The sequence below is a fragment of the Oenanthe melanoleuca genome, chromosome 12 (assembly GCF_029582105.1).
Source record: "Oenanthe melanoleuca isolate GR-GAL-2019-014 chromosome 12, OMel1.0, whole genome shotgun sequence".
NCBI lineage: Eukaryota > Metazoa > Chordata > Aves > Passeriformes > Muscicapidae > Oenanthe > Oenanthe melanoleuca.
In genome coordinates this window covers 10768540-10791390 of record NC_079346.1, presented here as the reverse complement: position 1 = coordinate 10791390, position 22851 = coordinate 10768540, and the positions used below count along the sequence as shown (strand labels likewise).

Below are 22851 nucleotides of genomic sequence, written 5' to 3'. Positions count from 1 at the left end.
AAACCCACACCCTAATTTCCCTTCTTGCAATGGTTAATGATGCTTTTAGGCAGCAGTCAACAAATTATCCCACCTTACCTTTATTAAACTGGGGACAACTTCATGACTGGAAGTGTTACCTGATGGAAACAGATTAAGACACAGCAGCAGAGATGGCTGAAGGTTTTGTGCTGTGAAGGAACAGAGACTATGAACAAGAAAAGTTGTACATAAACAGGCACATCTAGGGAACAACAAGTTTATAAATCAATTTCTGATAGTTCTTCACACAATAAAACCAGTGCTGCAAGAGTGAATTATGGTATAAGCAGATTTTTATATAGTTTCAAGAAGTTTAACTGTCATGAGGAAGTTCTTAAGTCCTTACTTTTTAAAAGCATCAGCTATATTCTAGTGAATGACAAGTTTGATGAGTTCACTTCAGTCAGTACAAAATGCCATTACCTTAAAATATCGTACTAGAGCATTAAAAAATTGAAAATGTTTCTTTTAGGCTTTAAAGTAATTTTTCTCTCAAAAATTTAGGAGTACAAGCATTTGCACACTACGTGGCTACTCAATATCCATGATTACAAACATGTATTATTTTTAAATTCTATAATACTATTTTTTCTATTCTAAATAATCTAATACTTCTCATTATCTATTTCAGTGGAAAAAATTTTGCAGGTTAGATTGCACCAGGGCCCAGGAACTCATCTTAAGGTCAATGTAATGAGGTCAGTTTCACTGCTGGGTGCCAATGGACTATAGGTAAGCAAGCAGCCCCAACAAACATATGTAAATAAAAAATATTAACTCATTCTTTCACTTTTATTTTAATCTAGTCTCAGATATTACCATAAGAGAGCTTTTGTTTCACTGTATCTTTTTTTTTTCACCTGCCAACTTTGCTTTATATATAGACAGAACGGAGATAATTCAGTAAGACAACAGGCTCTTTCATCTAAACCCATGAAACTCCCAGTCATAACTTCTTGGGGAAGCCTAAAATAAGGAGCAGGGAGCCACACAACAGGAGTCAATGAAAAGTAGCCTCCTGCCCAAAGCAAGCATGCTGTGCCGGGAGGAATCGGTGGCCACAATACACAGCTCCTCAGCCAAAAATGTCAGACCTGGAATGCTCCAGCTATCATCCCCTCTTTGTTGATGCAACACTTTTGCATCATCAGCCACTGGACATCTTGTTGAGATTAAAAATATTGTGGAGAGTTACTGTCTGCTTAGCAAGGGAAAAAAAAGACAAGAGGCCATGTCAGAAAGGGAGGGGAAAGGAAAAGCCGAAACATGAGCTCATGAGCCTGATGTGGAGAATAAAGCCAGGCTTTGTTTCACCTCATTCATACCAAGTACAAACAAGAGACTCATCACTGTTTTGAGTTTGAATTTGTTTTGTATGCTGCACTGCCAATTTTTTTCCTCACGTAACTCAACTACCTTTCTTTCTCAAAAATAGCTCTGGTGATGCTCCGATCAAGCATTGATGAAACTTGTATAGTAACAGACTCATTCTGCCCACACTGCACATTCTGACACTTCAGAAGGACCTACAAAGGCATTCTTACATAGTAAAGACCAACCTTGGTTATACCATTGATGTTGTCCTGAAGTTCTCATGCACTCAGAATAACTAAAATTAAAATATAGGAATATTTAAAAGAAAAGAAAAATCACTTGGACACACTGGCTATCTAGCCACACTAAGAGCTAGGCAACAGTTATTAAACTGGAGATACTTCTTTGGGCAGGAAGTATTACTTCTTTTTAAACTTTCAAATGCAGAATTCAGTTGAAAAATACAGCACAATGTTTAAAAGGTACAGCCTTTGGAAAATTAGAAATAAAAAAAAAGGTCTGTTCTCTGACAGAAACACTGCCCACCAGTGCTGTCCCTACAAGAACTCAAGGGCAGTACCAAAAAGCAGCACAGGAAGCAGAGTCTGGATTCTACCTTCGTGCTCTTAGGAAAAGGCGAAGAGGGTGGTAATTTACCGTGTACAACCAAATTGTACATGAAAGTTTAAGAAGAGCCAATTAAAGCTAACATTATGGGATGGAACCGAGGCCGAGTGGAACGCGTTAGACACGCATTCCAGAGCGCGGCTCCAGAGCGCGCCTGCGAGGCGGGCACTCTGCAAAGTACAAAGGGTCAAGAAGCTCCTCACAGAGAGCCCCAGCTCTGACCAGCAGTCAGGACAGCCTTCCCAAAACAACCAAATGTGGTGCACAGCTGCAAAGTGACACCAAGGCTGCAAAGCCAAGTCTTTGCCTGCATCGACAGAATGCTATGGAGAGAGTTTGAAAATCTGTCAGTCGAGCAAGGGCAAATCTCACTGCAACTGAGAATCAAATGGAGGGGGATAAAGAACAAAGAACCCCTAAAACTAACAGCAATAAACATGCCTATATCAGTCAAAATCTCTTACCTGTATCCCTTTCATACACTCAACTACAGCTTTGCTTCTCTTAAGCAGGTCAATGTAGAATGAGTAGAAGAGTTACTAACACCTAGTGGCAATTTGGAAGACAACTACCCCAAGTTACCAGGATTATGTTACATTTTGCCTTAGAGTCTTCTGTACATTGGAGCATGTTGAACCCCAATTTTAATGCAAGTTTCTGGATTTCTGTGACAGTAATGCAAAAAACTGTCATGTCGGTATTCCAGTCGCAGATCATATCCAAATGGAAATAAAAAGAGAACAATTAGGTTACTTCCTGTGTCTTTTATTTCAACATACAACTCCACACCACATACAAACTGGGAAATTTATTCAATGACACAAGACAAAATTCCGTGAGACTTCTGTAACACTACCACTCTAACTTCCAAACCTTCACAGTCTCCAACATAAATTATGATCTTTACAAGAACAGTAGTTGGATCAAGAATGAAAAATAGTCTCATGTCAAAAAAGTAGGCTGTTCTCAAGAAAGACACCCTACAAACAATCTCAGTTTTTACGTCAAGCTTTATTTCAAGCATCCACATTACTACATAGCTATAGTAGTGCAGCATTCAGAAAGAAATCTCAAACAAATCAGTCCCAAACACATTAAGGATGCCAGTTCTGAGAAACAGAATACTTTCATTCTCTGCAGTGTGCACAGATAATTAGAGCCAAAGTAAACAAGCAATACTTTGGAAAACAAATTTTCCTGGACACATTCTAGGCAGCATTCCTCCCTGACTTGCTGCCATGCTAAATATTAGGTGCTTTGCTAACCTGCACCTTTCAGCAGAAAGGTAGCTGAAGAGTTAATATTGCCATTAAATTGTTCTAGCCAAGGTATTAAGACTTTATACTGAACTACAAAGGGAAGGTGTTATATGCAAATATCAGCACAAAATTATCACTTGAAAACCACAGTCAAAGCAGTGATCTATTAGTTTATTCTCAGTTCACTTTCACAGGGATTCCATGTCTGTACACAAAGGCTGTAACTTGTGTTTGTCTTGAAAGATAAACTGGACTTACCACTCAAATTTCATTAAAGATTTATTCTGTATTAAGTTCTCAGGCCTTCAGTCCATGGCAGACACCAGGCCCTGCCCAACAATTCGCTACCCAATCATGACAACAGCAGGCATTTTGCTTAGCTTGTCATTCTACTAAGTCACATCACATTGTGCTAGAGACCTGTGAGGAGGCCATTATCAAGCACAGGGCACTATTTCACACCTCCTGTCAGGCCAACACAAGGCCTTCTGACAGGGTATTTATTTTTATTTCTAAAAGCCCTCATAAGTATAGGAAAAAAGTTTTCAATTATGTATTTTGAAGAATTTCCAAAAGTGAAGCTGTTCAACACAACCTAACACAGAACTTTTGTGTAGGATGAGCAAACAACTGGATAAAATACATGTGTTGACAGAAAGGAACAAGCGTTTGACAAGCAGTAGTGGCAGGTTCTGTAAGCTGAGTTTGTGAGCAGTAGCACCTGTGGGTTAAGCAAAACATCACTCAAGCTCAAAATCTTCAACAAGAACAGAACTGTGACAAAGGAGGATCATCATAAGCTAAGTACAACAGGTCTCCCAGTCTGGCATCCCACACTCAGCCTCCTGTTTCATTTCATCATTAAAAGCCACTTTTTTTTCCTCACAAATCGAAATGTAAATTTCCAAGTTAAAACAAAGGCTGACAGCATCCCCAGGGAAGTGGGAAGAAAGCCTACAGAAAACAAAAGTCTGCTCAGCACACACACTGCTCTGTCAGGCCCATGTGACCAGCACTCAGGAATGCTGGCACTGCTCAAGTTATTCACTCAAAATAAGCAACAAACAAGAACCCTGGATAAACAAGAAAATAACATGGAGTGCAAGGCACTAATGCTGCTACTCCAAAGCTATAACAATAAATTTGCATTTAACTGCACATTGCAAGAGAACACCAGTCCCAGCAAAAATTCAAAGAGCAGCAAGTGCAGGCACTGAGCCATCACTAACTTGGATGGGGTTCTGGAAAAGAAGTACCCAGATATCCAGTAAAGTCATCTGCCCTTGCCAATCTAACCTCTGTGACTAAGAGAAGAAACCTGTAAGCATGAATACAAAATAGGATCAAAAGTATATCAAGTATATAAAGAATACTTAGAGATTACACACTTCACTCTTTCACAGAACTCCTTCTTGGATGCTCTTGCCTTTTACAAGCATGTTTTATATTTTTAATTATTGCTTTTCACATTTTGTTAGGTCTTCTTTCTCATTCATATCTTGTAGACTCAGAGAGCACAATGGATTCTAAATTGAACTTCCTGACAGCAAGAAGTAGAATTACAGAACAAGGGATGGAAAACTCAGAATGAGAATTTAATTTCAAATGAACTTAAGTAAATATACTTGTTATCTAACCACTTTGGCCTTTGCATCAAATGATGGAGCCAACTGCTGTTGAAGAATCGTATAATAATAACGGAAGAGAAATACAATAGAACTTTATTAAGTATATTCTTACTGACAATTTACTGTAGACTTAAATTCAATATTGTTAGAAGATTTCCTTAAAGCACTTCCAATAAATTATTTTTATTAATTATGTTTAAAATGTCATAGTTAATTTGCTCTTGAGGAAAAAAATTATCTTGTCATTTTGTAAAAATATAACATTGAAATAAAGGATATAAAGAGGAAAAAGGTATGTAGGTACATAAAATGAAATTGTCTAATGACTGGTGTATGAAGAGGAAAAAATCAAATAATGACAGAAATGGATATCTAATTTTTTTCCATCCTTAATAAAGTAATAATAGCATCTGTTTATATACTTTTTACTTCTAGTGTCCTGTTAAAAGATATTTGGGGCTGGAGAGAGACCTGAGACACCACAAGTGGGAAAAGAAGTTTTTAAAATACTTTTCTCATCTCCATAGTCACCATGTTTTAAGTATACCTCATGTTTTCTATTACTCAGACAAGCAAGAATTCAGTGTACAATGAGAAGATCTGCCTCTCTCCAGGATCTAGATTCTGTTGGTCCATGGAAAATTGAAGCACAACATCTCAAAGTACACAAGTTTTAGGAAGGGCTTTACCAGCGAAACGAAATGTTTGAAGTTTTCAGTCCCAAGAGAACAGCATCAATGAGCAGGCAGAGAAACCTATTTCTCAGCAGCTGTGTTAATAAACTGGAACTCAGGGTTGGATACTGTTAAATCTGGAAGCAAACTGATCAGATAATTCTAAAACATGTAAACAGAAAACATGAAAGACACAGAAGTGAAGCAATGTGGGTTATCAGCAATCCAACTCCTCCTGCCACAAACCACTAACTCTCAGTCCAGCAGTGCCCACTTAAATTTAACCCCAGTTATGACACAAAACAAACAAGGGCAGTTTTTCAAATTTTCTTCTCCCTCTTATTCATACAGGCAAGTACACCACATAAAATGAAATCAAGAAATTGTTTTTCAATCCTATTTCACACTACATTGGCTCCTCCTCTTTTCCTTCTTTCTTGACATCCCTTTAGGTAAAGAAGATCTTTTAATTCATTTCTGGAACTGCCAGCTTATGAACACAGAAAAATCTATTCCAAGTACTAGATTCCACACCAGCCTGCCACAGAGTTTATTCCCCTGTAGCTGAAAGAGGCACACCATGAACCATTGGTGTTCTGTAGACAAAGCCTATGGAGATGGACTTCAAGAAAGGAATTCTGAAAGTCCAAAGCAGTGGGGAAAAAGAAAACAACAACAAACCAAGCCTCACTTTTTCCTTTTTTTTTTGCCTCCCATAAAAATTAGATAAGATTATAATTTAAAATTATGCCAAGGCTATATATGCTTCTCTACTGCTTTCTTCCATCTTCCTATACTGCAAGAAAAAAAACTGCTGAAATTGCTCACCATCAGTCAAATTCAATAAACCAACACAATCTCTAACTGTAAATGCATCACTAAGGTAAATGAATGCCTAATTGAAGAGTACTAAGCACTGCTTAATGAAATGCTGAAATCACAAAGAAAGAATACAGCCTTGGTGATTAAAGCTCAATTTTTTTGGGTGCTCAGAGCTAACAGAAATAGAGAGATTACAAGTCATGCATTTAAAGTAGTTTACAATGATCGTTACCACTTAGCAGAAAAACATTTTCCAAAAGGTATTGAATTTTGAAAAGCTGGCTTGATATTTTGCTAACCTATTACAAAATCACACTTGCTACCTATAGACTATGCCCAAACATCCCATATTTCCATCATGACTTAACCACACAACTCTACTCTTATGGTAAGTTCTCATAAATGGCTTCTTGCAGCTGAGCTTGGCAGCTTTTACTGCATTTATATACTGCATTTATCACCTTGGCTGCTTTTTCTGCATTTATACTGAACAATACTTCTGACCCAGAAATTAATTTGTTATTGTTAGAAAACTTTAGACTCCACTTCAGCATCCTCTTAGCAGAAACAGATTTTTCATTCACAGAACTTATTTATTCTACTTCTGAACAAACAGTGCATAGAGAGGAACTGGGACAAAAGTACAACTCCTTTACATAAAGCTTCTAAATAGAATAACAACATCCCCAAAATGAGAACATTTTGATGATTTCATCATGTCATCCTGAAAATTTTCAGCATCCAATAAGAACAGCACAGGTGCACTTGAGATGCTACAAAACTGTGAGCTCTCCAACAGAAAGGGAAACTATCAAGCTACTATAATAAAAATTAGACAGTTTCACCACAAACATTTTTTTAACTCTTTTGTCCCAACTGTTCTTACAAGACCTCATAAGTTACTGCAAAAAAATTTAAAACAGTATACAAACCTTGAAAAGATACTGTCAACTAATTTAAATTTCACATTACTAATTTCTTGTTTTACCTAGAAGTGACTTAATATGCAAGAACATAAGAAATTCCATAAACCTGACATCACTTTCTATGTGATCTATTCTCTTCCTAGCTACACACCACCATTTTCTTAATGAGACAAAAATAAACATCTTTACAATGCAAAGGAAAAAGAAACAAGTACAGAGACCAAAATAACTTTCATCCACTGCATCAATTTGACAGCAGGTCTTAGAAAAACCAGCATTATTTAACACAGTAAGTTTGGGACTCACTGGTTTCTTGGTGCAGGGTAAGTAAAGAAACAGACAGCTAAATTTATCTTCACTTTTATTTGTTTGGCTTTAAATTACAACAAAGAAAACAATAAACCACATAAAAGCAGTGCTGGTTATTAGTAGAATAATCAATTATTTTACACTGTAAATAAAGTTTAAGAAAACAAAACAAAAGTACATTTAGGGACACACAATGAAAGAGCTCCCAAACACCTGCCTCCACATAATTTGTAAGTGAACACAACTCAGTAATGCAAATACCTCTGAGACAAACTTTCTGTAAAGACTGAATTTTCAGTCACTGGTTTTGCTTTTTTTGGGGGGGGGGTTTAAACAGAATTTAGCTTCAGTTCAAAACTCTTTTGTTCCCTTAACCAGCAAAGTATTTTCTCTGCACAAGTCTGCTACAGTTCAATTTAACCAAATACACTTTTCAAAAAAATTATCCCTAAAAGCACTGTGCAGCCCCACAGACAGGTGAATCTCTTCCCATAAGAGATTTCAGTTCAACACCCATTTTAGAAAAAGTCCCCATTGCTGTTTATGGCAATACACATCAGAAAGTAAATGGAGAGCTCAATTACAAACATGGGCAAACACCACCAGCATCACAACTTTATCACAGCACCTGAAATAAGGGGAGAATCTCAGTTGTTAGTCAGGTGAAATATCCACTCAGAGATAAAAATACTCATGATGGTCCCTCCCACAGGGTGAAAACCTATCAAACAGCAAGCAAATCCAAAGAACAAAATTACTTCCTTTAGAAAAAAATTTATCAGAGGTGCCTGAATTGTGAGTTTTGAGTTTTTAGCCATACAAAAGAATAAATATTAACTATTATTTAAATGGTTTTATTAGTACCTTAATTTATACACATATAAACAAACATATGTAATTTCAGTGTAAAAACTTGCTTTCCAGGCTTTAAGGAGTTTTTTAATTAGGTATATTATCAAATGATTTGAAGCCCTTTTTGAAGGGGCCAGTTTCAGTATCAAATGCCCAAAGCTAGTCCCTTAAGTGAACAGTACTGCTGACACTTGGTGGCTTTCTGTTGATAAACATTTTAATATTCTAAACTGAGTAATTGTAATTTCAGAGATCAGGGAAAGATTCTAATGCTGAATGGTTTTAAGAATAATGATGTTTTGGGATTTCTTTAGTCTTTAAATGCAACTTAGACACCTAAAATTGGGTACTATTTAAACCATTTTCCTTATTCTCTGATGAAATGTGTCTTGGACAGTTCTTTTGACATCTTTAAAGAATACCTCCTAAATTAGAGTAAAAACTCAAAATGTTTTCTACTTAACGCACAGCTCATCATTTTTTCATAAGTCTTCAGAGTTAGGGGACAGCAGAGTCCCAGATCTGCGTACATACAGAACTGCACACTAAAGCCAAATAACACAAAATACTTATGTAAATCTTTCCAGCACACAGCAGCACTGCTGCACTCATACATTCCAATTTTTACAGGATGGGGCAATCTACCTCCCACACTTATGTTGGGTTCCTCCAAAACCAGCACCACAGCACTGGTGCCACCCCTCATGATGCTGAACACCTCCAATAAGCACTGTGAGGGTTCAAAGTAACACCTGGTGATGAGCCCCAAGCCCTTTACATGGGATCATTCACAGAAACATCCCTCAGCCCATATTTACTACTTCTTCCCTCCTGTTCCAGCAGGTGACCAACAGAGCCAGGCAGGACCGAGCTGTGCCAAACCAGTGCTGTGCACGTGCACTCTAAGCCACTCTAAATCATTTCACACACTGCACTGTCAGCGTGGGTAACCACTGCCAGAACACGACACAGAACCCCCCCAAGTCAACCACAGGCTCAGGTAATCGTGACCTCTCTCTTTCCAGCACAAATGCATAATTTCCGCACCACTCTTTGATGAGGGGACCACAGACTTAAAAAGAGGAAACAATTACAGTCATTAGAATTTCACCCAAGCGTGAGATTTAATCTCAGGCCATGGTCTTGCCAATGGCTGTGGGGGTCTCAATGGAGACAAAATTGCTCTGTGGGAGAAAAAAAATGCCTTGATGATGACATTAGTCAGCAAGAGAGACTGAGCTTTGTCTTCCATCCAACGGCACAGTCAAATACAAGGAAACCATTTTCCCTCCCCCTCTTCTTGATCCTAAAAAAGAAAGCTACAATTTTGTTTTTCTCTCTGAAATGCAGTTCTTGCATACTTTGGAAAACTTTCTTTCCCAAAGCAATACTGCTGAAAGGCCAGTTTTTAATATAAGCGAAGTAGATTTAAGCATGAATAAACATCTATGACAAAAGAAACATTTCATATGCCTATCCTTATTAATATAGTAGGACAGTTCTCTGAACAACTCTCAAACACTTCTGTAGCTTTTTTTTTACCTAACAGGATCTTCAAGACCATTTCAAATTTTACATATGCAAGAGAATCATATCTGAAGTATGTTCACCTGCTCTACAATGCATTTAGTGGAAACAATACAGGTAAAACTTGGCCAAAAAAAGATTAAGGCAAAGTTTAACAACTGAAAAGAGCTCCTGAGATCCAAAAATACCAGCTTACTCTCACATGCCAATCGTATCTTGCATCCCAAATAAGAAAGAAAACAAGGAAAGTACAAAGACAAGAGAGTACTACAGGCAACTGTATTAAATTCATTTTTCCAGTACCACAGAAGAAACAGATCTACAGTGGACAAAAGAGTCAACATCATCATCCCTTCTATAACAAGAAGTAAAAAAGGAGTTTAGCAACAAATCCATAAGCACAAATGAATTCTCTTCTCTAGAGCTTGATGTGAGAGAGCCTGGATTCTTACACAGATCAATATAAATCTTAAAATTCAAAACTCCATTTTCATTCCTCTAATCATCCTTTACCTCCATGATGTTCCTGAATACAATTTCTTCGTTTTTATTTAAATTGCCATTTCTACTCCATTTCCTCTCCTTCTACTATCCACCAATTCCTTCTGCAGTTACATTAAACATCAATATGTATTTATTATTGTTTGTCTGGTCCCAACTGCCCCTAGCGCTGGTAATGCTGATAATTACAATCAAACATAGGATTAATCAGCCTGAGTTTGAAACCGAGATTGTAATTCAATTTGAAAGCCAACACCAACCATTTAATGTTCAGCTGAAGAGATTGGATACACTGTGTAAGAACATTTTGGTAAAATAATTCATAAGGAGATGGGAAATAAGAATTTTGGTATTTACTTAGCCTGCAACACTTTCTGGAAGCAAATAGTTTAAAAGAAGCACTTCATAACAGCTTCCTAATCTGAATTTTACAGCTAGCACAAGGAATATTTTCTCACAGAATGCACAGTAGCTCTGCAATCCCAGCTTTCATACGAGCTGCCCAAATCTCTCTGCTGAAGCTCACACTCAGTTTTACCCCATTATGACCTGGGATCCACAGAATACAACAAGTTCAAGAATCCAGCTGCAAATTACCACTGCAAAACATCTGTCCTTGCTCTTCAGCTTGCCAGGCCAACCTTAGGGCTCCCAGACAGAAAACAACTCACTGCCACAAGGAAAAACAACTTTTTATTACACTTAACAGACTTTAGCAATGACTGTGCAGGACTGGTTTGCTCACTTAGTGAGACCTGGTGCATGTCTGCTTTACAATTATAACCTCAATTCTTCTATCCACATTTTGTTCTTCTAGGGGTTTTCATAGATCCTACTTTACAACAGCCATGCAAAAATACATATTATTTTAAGTACAAAAACCCCAAAACAAATATATTAAGGAAATTCAGTTCATGACTCCATCAAGCTAACTAGCTATTAAAAATGGGTTTATACAGAAGAAACATACCATTCTGCTGATATCTAGCATCCAATAATTGAAGATAACTTCTAAATCAAGATGCAGAACCAATACAGTAGAATCTTATAAAGCTGGTTTGTCAATTAGAAGACCACTCAGCTGCTAAATTGGACTATTTAGCAAGCAAGCATATCCATCATCAGTAAAAACGCTACTTAGAAAAATGTGCTTTAAATTTACTTTGACAAAGGTGATTTTAACTATAAATCTGCTTCATATTTTACAGTAAGTTGTTCTAGATTTTATGCAGTTATTTATAATACTTTACTACATTAGCTGATATTTTAAAACATCCAAAAATTGATTAACAAAGCTTCCCCACTCTTCCAAACAGCTTACAAAATAATTTAAAGCAAGAATAAACATGAAGCAAAAGTGAAAAGGGGATATTTAATGAATGCTTGCACACAGTATGCTAGAACAAAGAAATTCTGTTTTTAAACCAATAGGAAAAATGATCAAGCAGACTTGAACAGCACCATTAAAATACATGGTTATTAAGTTTTCCTAAGAAGTTGTCATAGTTTTGTCTCAACAGTGTCAAACAGCACAGTTTTATTGTATACAAGCAAACACAAACCCTCAGAAGCTTTGTAGAAAAATTGTCATGTATTAGCAAGGGAGAAATTCACATTCAAACAAATTTCAATAAAACCACTCCTGGCTAAAATCTACACTTCAGATTGATATTTCCATTATAAATCACATCTTCCAAAGAAGAAATGCAAAATTATTTTTATTTTTTAAACCACACACAGAAATCAGAACCTTTCTGACAGGATTCTAAGAAGAAGCAGAAGAGAATGTGATTATTCACTATAACTTTTGATATCAGGAGATAATGGGTCTCTTGCTCCTTGTAAACTACTTGACCCAGAAAATGAACACAAGACTCCTCCTGCTTCAGTCTTTATTACTTAAGAGTTGTTGTATAAGTTCAGGAAGTTGTTGAACGTGTAACTTTTACAAGGAAATCAGCTTCAAGTCAAAATTGCAGAAAAAAGCATAGAACAGAAATAATGGCAGCAGTCCCACTGCCACATCACTCACAAAACCCACGGAAACAATAAGCAATGTATAGAAAGTTAGAGCCATTATGCTTACAACATAGACAGATAAAAACTCCACAAGACCCATATTTTAAAGTACTCTGATACACCCCCCCAGGTTTCATTCTACCCAATATCACACAACAAATCCTATTTCACACAGTAGTGGTTCAAAGCAGATTTAGTACAACTAGCTTCCTTTTACCCAATTATTAAAAGGCATGGGAAATGGGGAAGGAAAGAAAAGATGTGTACATTGAATTCCATGATTGCACAATAAACCAGTTGTTTTTTCTCACCTGTTACCTGTGTCTCATGTCATGTGTAAGACAACACCCCATACATTTATTGCTTAAGGTATAAAAAATACAACCTAAATTACAGATGAAATAAGACAAACCTTCCTTAAAACACAGAGGATGTTTTCTTTAAGAACAAGAAAATTAACCCAGAGTTGTGTTCCAAATCATCTACTTAATTCTGTTTCGATTCACAGGGAGGTCACTCCCCCAGGCTGACCTGTTACCCTGAGTACTGATCCCCAAGATCCTACATTGTAAGCAAACACTGCCCTCTTGTGCACTGCAACATCCAGGAGACAAAGTTCCACTTCGGGGGCTGTGGACACCATGCAACATAATTTTTTTATTGGTTGCCTTGCTTCATGCATAGCTTCTTAATTATAAATAAAGTGGCTTTCATATTAAAATGTCAATAAAAATACTCCATGTTGTCAAACAAGCATCTGGCACCAGCCAAATTACAGTGACTAAAAAAAATAAGAGACACTGTTTCAATTTCATTTACAGATATAAAGTTTATTTGAGATTTTAACACAAAACAGTGTCAGCAATTCACAGACACCATGAACCCAAAGATTTTAACAGGTTTTAGAAAACATACCCACTAGTGCTAGCTGAAGTCCCTTAACCCATGAGTATTTCCATAACATCAACCACTACATCAGGGTTTGTGGACAGGATTTACACTACACAAGGGTTGTATGTTAATTTTGGTGGGTTTCCACCAGAACAGGGTTCATTATGTTGCTCTCACTTCAAGCTGCCAGCCAAAGATCTCAAGACTCTCTAGTGACCTCTCTCTGACTAGAATGGTATCCACTAAATACAAGGCACTCTTTCCCCCCAGAGGCTTCCCTTCATTCAACATCTGTACTCAACAGCAAATCATCCACATATACAACTATAAAACTCTACTTGCTCACTCATCTAGAATAGAAAAACAAACGAACAAACAAGAACTGTCACATCTTCACAAGGGTTTCAACAAACAAAAGCTCACATTAACAAAAGTGTGTTTTCACTGCAGTAATGCAAAGGTAATGCCAAGCTAATAAATCCTCCTAAAAGCTTATAACAAACTCAGCAAAACAATTAATCTGTGATAAAAGGTGAGGGTTTTCTGTGATATGTTAATCTTACAAATAATCTGCATCTGACTGAATTTGAATGCTGGTAGCAGGACCACATTTCCCTTGATCCCCAAGCCTGTTTTCATTGTACTCATTTGCATCAGCAAGACATGCCTTTGCTATGCTCATTTCCCCCTCTCCAAGCTCTAGTGCAAGTTCAAAAGTCTCGGCCCCTCCAATGTATCAGGTATGAATTAATACCCTTCCTTAGCTGAACACAGCAGCAAAGTGGAAACAGACACTTGCAAGGCAGTCTTCTTTGAAAGGAACTGCAGGGACAAATGGTGACAATGAAGTTCTAGTTATAAAGTATAAAGGTCAAAGGTTCAGACAGGCATAAAGGATTACAAAACTACAAGTTTGTCGGAGTTCTCCCCTGCCCAGGTTTAAACAAGCAGGGTCAAGCAGTAGCTTTCCAATTAAAACCCTATAAGGTTATGCTGTCCTTTGAACTTCATAGGAAAAAAAAAGACAATTTTCTGATTTAGAAGTTCTTTTGAGGACCCATCTCAAAATCAAACAGATAAAGGGCATCTGACAACAGCTCACGTAAAGCAAACACTCGGTATCCCTTGGCTGCCTGTGTGGGGGAAGTTGGGATGAGGTAATCATGTTCTCCTGTATTAGTGTGCTGACCCTTTGTATGGCATGAAATTAACCATCAGCAAGGAAAAAATCTGCTACTGCTTAAACTACTTTGCTACGCAAAGTGGTCTTAAAATGAAATATGAGGATTGAATTTCGTCTGGCAGATTAACTTGTCTAACCTCTCTGCAGGCATCCCTTCCTGCTGAACTCATTTGAGAAACTGTTCCAGACCCTACTGGTGCACAGGTCTGTGACAAACAAATGTAAAAGCAACTCTTATTTTATTTCAATGACACGAACAACAGCTTTGTGGAAGATGAGGAACTGAATAGTAACAAAAGAACAGAAGCTTAAAAATCCCCAATAGTGCTGTTAAAGAAACTACTCCATCTCAGTGTGAAATTTTACCAAAAATATCACCCTAAATCTCTACAGCAAGAGAAGAATGCAGTAATGACAAAAATATCAGTCCTGCATCTTGGAGTCATTCCTTCAGTGCACAAACAAAGTGTAAAGCTGATGTAGGTGCTTCTCACTGCTTGGGACAAGCTAAGAACTGGCACTTAAGGTTCAATTACTCAGGTTTGTTTGCTCTCCTTAGCAAGTCAGACACAAAAGGCTGTAAATACTGATTTTGTTGCCTTGCTTGAGACAAGATCCTGCTAAAGCACAAGAAAAGTCTAAAAATTGTATTTTAAAATAAAGACTTCTGTTCTTGTTGTTTGAAAGAGTAAGACAGAAATGCATAGCACAGTTCAAGCCACACAGCTACCCACAATAACTTAATGCCTCCCTGCCACAGACACACAAGAGCCTTAGAAGAATATAAACCAGTATGGTTTGAATACAAGTGAAAGACATGATGAAGTACACCAAGTGACTATTACTTATTCCATTCCAACCTTGACTATCACCTTCCATCTAAAACTTAAACCATCTTGGGTGAAACTGTCTGCAACATTTCCAATTCCCAGCATGCAGGTAAAAAAAAAAAAAAAAAAAAAAATCCTAAAACAAAACACTTTTGATTTAACATTTGATATGTTTTGTTTTCAAGGACAAGCTTTGCAAGAAAAATGCAGCCACACAGAATGAAATATGACTTCTATTTTTCATTCCATTTGGTTACTGCTCAAATATTCTGCATTCATTTAATCCTAAGGTATTGTGTCTGAACAAGCATCTTGTGAGTGACTGTGAGAAGTATTCACAAGGTCAAGCACTACCTGGCACAGCATGACAAAAATGCAATACTACATTTTGACATGAAAAAATCCACTTCAGGAATTAGCTATATACAGAAATATGTTAAAGAGTGGTAAATAGTAACAATCTATAAGCTGATTTATCAGCTTTGTACAGCAAAGGAATTAACCCTTAGAGCACACTGGGAACACAGAAAAGATGACAGTTGCAAGAGATAACTTGGGACACCACTGAAAATGGCACTTTGGAAGAGAACAGCCTGAAAGGGACTCCTCAGAAGGCAAGCCTTGAGCTCCTCACCTCCTGGGAGACCTGAGTGAAGTATGCTGGTGCTACCCAGCCACAGCAGATGGTGTTTCCATGAGCTGGGATCACTCAAGGGGAAGCCAACTAGTTTATCCCATCTTCAGTGAAAAAAGAGAATTGCAAACAACAAGAAGATGCAGTAACATTTTCACAGCAGTAGTATCTCCTGCAAACCCTGCATGCACAACTAACACAGAGGTCTGAAGCAGCCCTCTCATCTCTGTTGTCATTTCACCTTCCAAATGCTCACATCCAGCTCCCTTGCCCACAGGCATCCTACTTCTAGTTTTTCTGCAGATCAACTTCCACCTATAGTTACCCCAAGATTTGAATTCAGAACAGTGATATTTTAAAGAGGTATGGGAAATCTGAGGTGCAGAATAAACATGGGAAGATAAAGTACTTTGCATTCATGTCTTATTGAAAAACCACATACAGAGGAAACATGTTATAGCAGGGAAATCACAGATTCCATCAAAAAGAAAAGGGCAGTGGCATTCCTGGTTGCAGAGAAAATGTTTGGAATGGTGAACCCTTAATGCTTAGTAACAAGGAAGTAGATGAAAATAGCCTAAATTTTTCAAGTATCATTATCTGGGAGGACTCACTTTCCATTCCTGAAGTGGTGAAAAAGTTAGCATTATTGAAAAACACATGAACAGCAAAGAATGTATCCTGTTATACAAGACATGCTACACTTCAGTTTGAGTTTCACCAAACCTGTAAGCACCTAAACAGTCCCACAGGCACAGATCAGGTTTTAGCATCAAGATTTCACCTTTCAAACCTAGCAGCAAAAAACAAAAAAAAAAAAAAGCATCCACTATCAAGACACATCAATGTTATCAAGCAGAAAACTGAAGTTCCTAATTCTTTAAACTATTAACACAATACTGCATTTTCTCTCCAACCTTTTCCTAAAACACAGAATTGCAGTAAGTCACACTAATCAACTGTTTTACTTCAGTAAGATACATAACCTGCTATAATTGGAACCAAGCAAGTTTGATGTGCTTATGTGTCTGAATTACCATCTGTAAAGAATTATTTCTGCTAAGAAGCGAACTCTCTCATCATCTTGCCTTCCTTCTTCCTGCATGGCCTATCAATAAGCAAATTTGATGTGGAGAGCTGTGACTAAAACCTTTGAGGATCTTCATAAAAATAACAGAAAGCAATGAGAAGCCTGTGTATCAAACAGCCACCCCAAATAAGTGTTAAAGTTACTGAAAAACAAAACTGGTTAAAGCAGATTTCTAAGTTTTCCCACGGCCCCTTCATGAGAAAGTTTATACCATTCAGATTAGTTGCTTCTGGCAGAGAGGAATGTCAGACTACAAATAACTCTTCAGTACATCCAAGAAACATCTGCCAAAGTCAACTTTATTCTTCAGGTGCTTACAATTACTAAAGAATGGTAAGGGATTGTCAAGTACAAGAGATGACTACAAGACAGCAGGTTTCTGGGATTAAGCACAGGCCACTCCTCCCTTGCAGCTGTGGAGCACCCATTGATGAGACAGAGCGGTTTTTACTGCTGCTGAAACCGACAAAGAAGTAAATGTTTATATCCTACCCACAAGAAGTGCAAACAATGCAACACAATTACCGCTACCGCAATTTACAAAAAACACAATCGCTCAAAAGGGGGTTAAACTCCCACATCACGGCAAGTAACAGCCTGAACCTCAGTCTAGCCAAGAAACACTGTCCTCTTAACACTCTTCAGAAGAAATGGAAAGGGGCGATAGAACAAGGTGGACTAACTTAAAATGAGTCCTAATGCAAACCAAATTAACTTTGTAGTATCACCTATGAAGAGTAAAACGAAGAGTCACCAAAATCCACGAAATTATTTCTAAGCCTAAAATTATCATGTTACAAGTCCCTAGTCCTCCAAAACAACATGGGCACTTTATCACTGCACTCAACCACAGGCAACATCAAACTCTGACCGCTTTAACAGGCAAGAAAATAGAGATTTATAGAGCTGCTCGATGCCATTAATAAGGCCTCCATACACAATAAATAAAACTTATTTTCTAGTAAGTGTAAGAAACCTGAGCACACCCGACCATCCAAACGGCACCCCAAGAACTCACGTGTACAAAGTGCTTTTCTATGAGCACTGGCTTTTTTTATTTGAAGAGCAACTACGAGCAAGTGTAGCAGAGTCACAGGTGTGTGAAAACCCTGACACCCCCCGGTCCCCTCGGTTTGGGCACGGCGCAGACCCGGCTGCCGGCGGCCCCGCTCCCAGCACGGCCACGGGCGGGCTGCAGCCCCCGGGGCACCCCCTGCGCCCCCCTTACCGCCGATGATGGTGCGGATGAGGGAGGCGTGCCCCGGGCAGTCAACCAGCGTGAGCTGCAGCTCGCCGGGCCCCGGGCCCAGCTGCGGCGGCAGCGCGGTGCGCAGGCAGGAGAAGCCCAGGTCCAGCGTGATGCCCCGCGCGCGGCTCTGCGGCGCCCGGTCGAAGGCGGCGGTAGAGCCGGTGGTGCTGAGCGCCCGCGCCAGCGCCGTCTTCCCGCTGTCGATGTGGCCCAGCACTCCCACGTTCACGTTGAGGACGCGGGCGGCCATGGCGGTGCTGCGCCCGCTCGGTCCGTCCCCACAGCGCCCCTGCGGCAACGCGGGCCCCGCCGCCGCCGTTCCGGCAGGGCCGGGCCCGGGCAGAGCCCGCGCGGTTCGCCCGCTCCGCGGCCGAGAGCCGGCACGCACAGCCCGGCACACACAGCACGGCATGGCATGGCACGGCACGGCCCGGCTCACCTCTCTGCCCGGCGCTGCCCCGACCAGGCGAGGAGAGGCGCTTTCAGCAGGTCACTTTAATGGCCACTCGGCCACCAGCTGGCCCCCCCGGCCTGCGAAGGGGGCTCTGTGTTTGCCCTGAGCATCCGCACCTGCGCTCGCATCTCGCCCACGCTAATTAAACACTGCAGGGCGGCTTAAACACGCTCACTGTCACATCACTCCATTCTGGCCACAAGCAAAGCCCGGTGCTGCTGGAACTGCGGTGACCAGGTTTGATTTCAAAGTCCCACGGACATTGCAAATCCACGTGGAAAAGCAGGTCACGTTCTGATCATTTACTCTCCTTACACGTAATAAATTCTAGGCTCGCATAATTCATTTTCCTGAAAAGGGATATTTAAGTTAGGTAAGATGCTGCTTTAAAAATCATATCCTTAATGAATGAAGAATCCATTATTATTAGCGGTGATGAACAGATCTCTTGGTAACATTGCTAAGAGAGCTAAGGGCACGATTCCTTCACTGATTCAGGTCACTTCTCTTTACTGATAACCCAGGGAGATAAATGCTCTACAGGATAAAGCTTAACACATGTGATTGGCATTTCAACAGTTACTAAGGAGCCCAAACTACCTTTTGAAATGATTACAGCTCTTTACAAGCCAAGAAACTAAGACTGTGTCGTGGACTTCCCACAGGTGTCAAAGTAGACTACACTTGTTCTATACTCTGGTTTTTCTCTTTGAGAGCAGTGCAGTTGCTTTTCTGCTCACTCTGAGCAGTAACACCTACTGCTCATAGTAGTAACATTCACATCTGAATAACTAATGAATGAGCCAAAAGTGTAAAATGACTTGCCTAAGGCTACTGTCAACATCATGGACTTGGTTTTTAGGCTTTGACTCCAAACCCCAGGCTTTTTCTTACAAAGAAATCTGCTTTATATACCAACACTTTCAATATAAAAGAGTTTGGTTTAAAGCTGGATGCAAATTACTCCTCCTTCCCAAACACACGGAAGTCAAGATGACAGAATCAATGACCCAAATGAAAAAAAGGGGAAAAAAATTGCATTTCTTCCTAGCACTCAGTGCTATTTGAGAGACAACTGTCTCCCTAAAGGAAAGATGTGAACTCACAAGGAGTACTGAACTAGCCTAGCTAATCAGCTTCTTGAGCAGAATAGTTCAGCCTGATGGAATCTCTGTCATGGGAGCCAAATTAAGCATAATGTCACTTTTCAGACCAAGTTCCCAGGCTTTGAATAGTTTCCTGTTAAATCACGAAGCTCATATACACTTCCTTGTGCTGAATCCATTACATTAATATGAACTTGCAAAGGCAAGGGAAAGTTTACATCAATTCCCATAAGGCCCTAAAAAGTTAGAATCCACTCAGATATCCCTGTATCAAGTAACCTGCCCTTTACTTCTTTTCTTTTAGCAATATTAGGTGAGTTCAGAAGGAAGAAGGGGGAAAAGGTCTGATTCTCAACCAGAAAACATAGTATCCAGAAGTCCTCCCAAACCATCTAAAATAACAGCTATTTTTCAAAAAGCCTTGACAATGTAGAAAGGTCTAAAACTTTCTACAACTCTTGAGAAAACTGGCAATGAGGTCAAGGAGGTCCCATTTCAATACTTACAGTGTAAGAGGCCACAGCAGGGCTCACGTGAGATCTGTTCTGATCTGCCAGCTTAACAAAGAGATGCATTTTGCTCAGCCAGAATTTAGAGGGATGCTGGATAGAACTTATGGGATGAAAAAAATATATAATTCTTTCTGTTAAGGATAGCTAAGGAAGGAAGATTAAAATCCACAGGAAAATGGATTTCATTCCACTCCTCACATAACATAGTGCCCTTTCTTTTACTCTTGAGTGACCTGCAAGAAGGAGGAGTATCAGGTAGAAATGGAGGTTTGGTTTTCTCCTTTCAGACACAGAAAAGATTTGCAACTTTCTAGATGGGGAAGCAGTTGTTCTTCTGTAGAGGGAAGAAAAAAAACTCAATGTCTACAGCTTTGTTGTTACCACTGAGATCATACCTCGTCTCCAGAGTTTTAAAGCCTGTGGATCTGATTTTGCCGCATATCACTTGAGGAAATATTAGAGTGCACATAGTACCTGTGAAATTAATAACTTCAATCACCAATATCAAAGAAGAAGTCTGATAAAGACAAACATAAGCACTTTCATTCAGCATTTAGAAAGGTCCATTCTGTTAGCTTACAAAGTTTAGAATTAATTACAAATTTGGAAATTAAGTTGTGGCATTCAGTAGAACACATCACTCGTATTGCTTTGAAGAGTAGAAAAATAATCAGCTTCTTCTGCAGGGAACAAAACAAGACATGACCACAATCCCCCCACCACTCCCTAGTCCTACATGAAGGTAAGAGGGAGAGGGGAACCTGGCAAAATTAGAGAATCCCAGCTTCTCCAGATTTTTCTATATCCCTCATAAAATTTGTAGCATTTAGCTGTTTTCCTGTTTTCCCCTAAATAAACCATTCTCCATCCCAGTTGTTCTCTACTTATGGAATTTCTTCCCTAAAACATGTTCACTTTAATGCTAAAGTTTATGGACTCATGGGAGAAAGGGCAGGAAGTCAGACTTTTGGGATAGGGTAAAAATGTAAAGGTCATTCACACACTCACACACACATACTCTCTCTCACTCCAAAAATAATACACTATTTGACAGTTTCAGGATTCAGCATGTCCCACTGAAATTTGAAAGCTTATGTGAAACTAGGCTACGTCCTGTAACCTCAAACATTTAGTCTAGGAAAACAGCTCTCAAGTCTCCAGCTCCCACATCGGGTATCGCATGACGTCTGTGCCAAATAGAAGACCTCAAACCAGGGGGCAAAAGAAACCTTGGTAAAATGAGTTGATTAAACCTGGGGAATAACAGTTCAGACTCTTAGTGACAGGTATTATTTTTTCTGGTTAGCTGGCTAGTGAAATATTAAATTATACTCTAAGCATCCATAGAATGAGCTGGGCAGAATGGTCGCACAACCTACTTACGTTCCATCTGGTGGCCTGGACAAAGGAGGAAGAAGACTTATGCTTTGCAGTTGAATTATTTTATCCTCCCTCTCTACTACATTAAGTAGCTAAAAAAAAAAAAATCACAGAAAATCATGTAAAAGTTAAGGTTTATATTTCCTCATACTGATGCATCACAACACAAGACACCAGCTATAAAAGATGATATCCAATAAGAAGTTTAGTTCTAAACTTCCCAGTAGTTCCACTTGCACTCTGCTCTTCCTAGGGAATAAACAATTAATCCTGTGTGGTCTAAAGGATTATTGTTTATTTTCCCTCATCTGAATATCCTCTTTTGCCCCTCTTTAACTGCATCCTCAGGACAGCACCCAAAGAACATATGGAATGAATAAAACAATACAATGAGCAATGCCAAACCTGGCACAGTTAAGTAATACCTGTGAGCAGATAAGAGGGAGAAGCCAGCCTTACATTTATGCAGCAAATTATTTTTCACTTTTATTTCTGTTGAGGTATCCTCTTCTACTACAAACACAAACCCAAATAGTTTTAATCACATTTTCTGCAGGTCAGTATTGAAATTGTACCTTCCTTATGGCAGCAGATTTCATTTACTGAGCAGCAATGGTCACTAGCAGACAGAAGTTTTAGGCTTTAAATTCTAAGTTTGAGACATCTTATTGCTGTTGAGAAACAATTAGCACACTGTTTTTATCCACTTTAAGCAAGAAAAATCCCTAATTAGTATTTCCAAAGTTAAAGAACCTTATGTACCATCTAATTTTTATAGACATAGAATATTTATATCCTTCCTCCAAGTTAGAGTGAAGATTAACAGCAATTCCCCATTCCTGCCATCTACATTCCTTTATATTGAATTTCACCAAAAATAAATAAGCAAATATTATTAAATAGACTTTGAAATGCCATCATCTCAAAAACAGGTCTTGTTGCAACATCAAACAAGATAACATGGACCATATGGACAGGTTTCAGTCTAAGTTAACAAATTATTATGTATTTCACCCTTTTGAAAAGAAGGGTCACACCTAGCC

At 38.9% G+C, this 22851-nt stretch overlaps 1 protein-coding gene across 1 annotated transcript in view; it reads right to left on the bottom strand.

Annotated features, from left to right (window-relative positions):
* EEFSEC (eukaryotic elongation factor, selenocysteine-tRNA specific) overlaps positions 1-18649 on the bottom strand; it is a 115698-nt gene extending 97049 nt beyond the window's left edge. The window contains exon 1 of the mRNA XM_056501705.1: positions 18336-18649. Within this exon, the coding sequence (XP_056357680.1) occupies positions 18336-18606 (271 nt within the window). The 5' untranslated portion in view covers positions 18607-18649. The remainder of the gene's footprint in view (positions 1-18335) is intronic.
* Positions 18650-22851: the final 4202 nt, after the last annotated feature.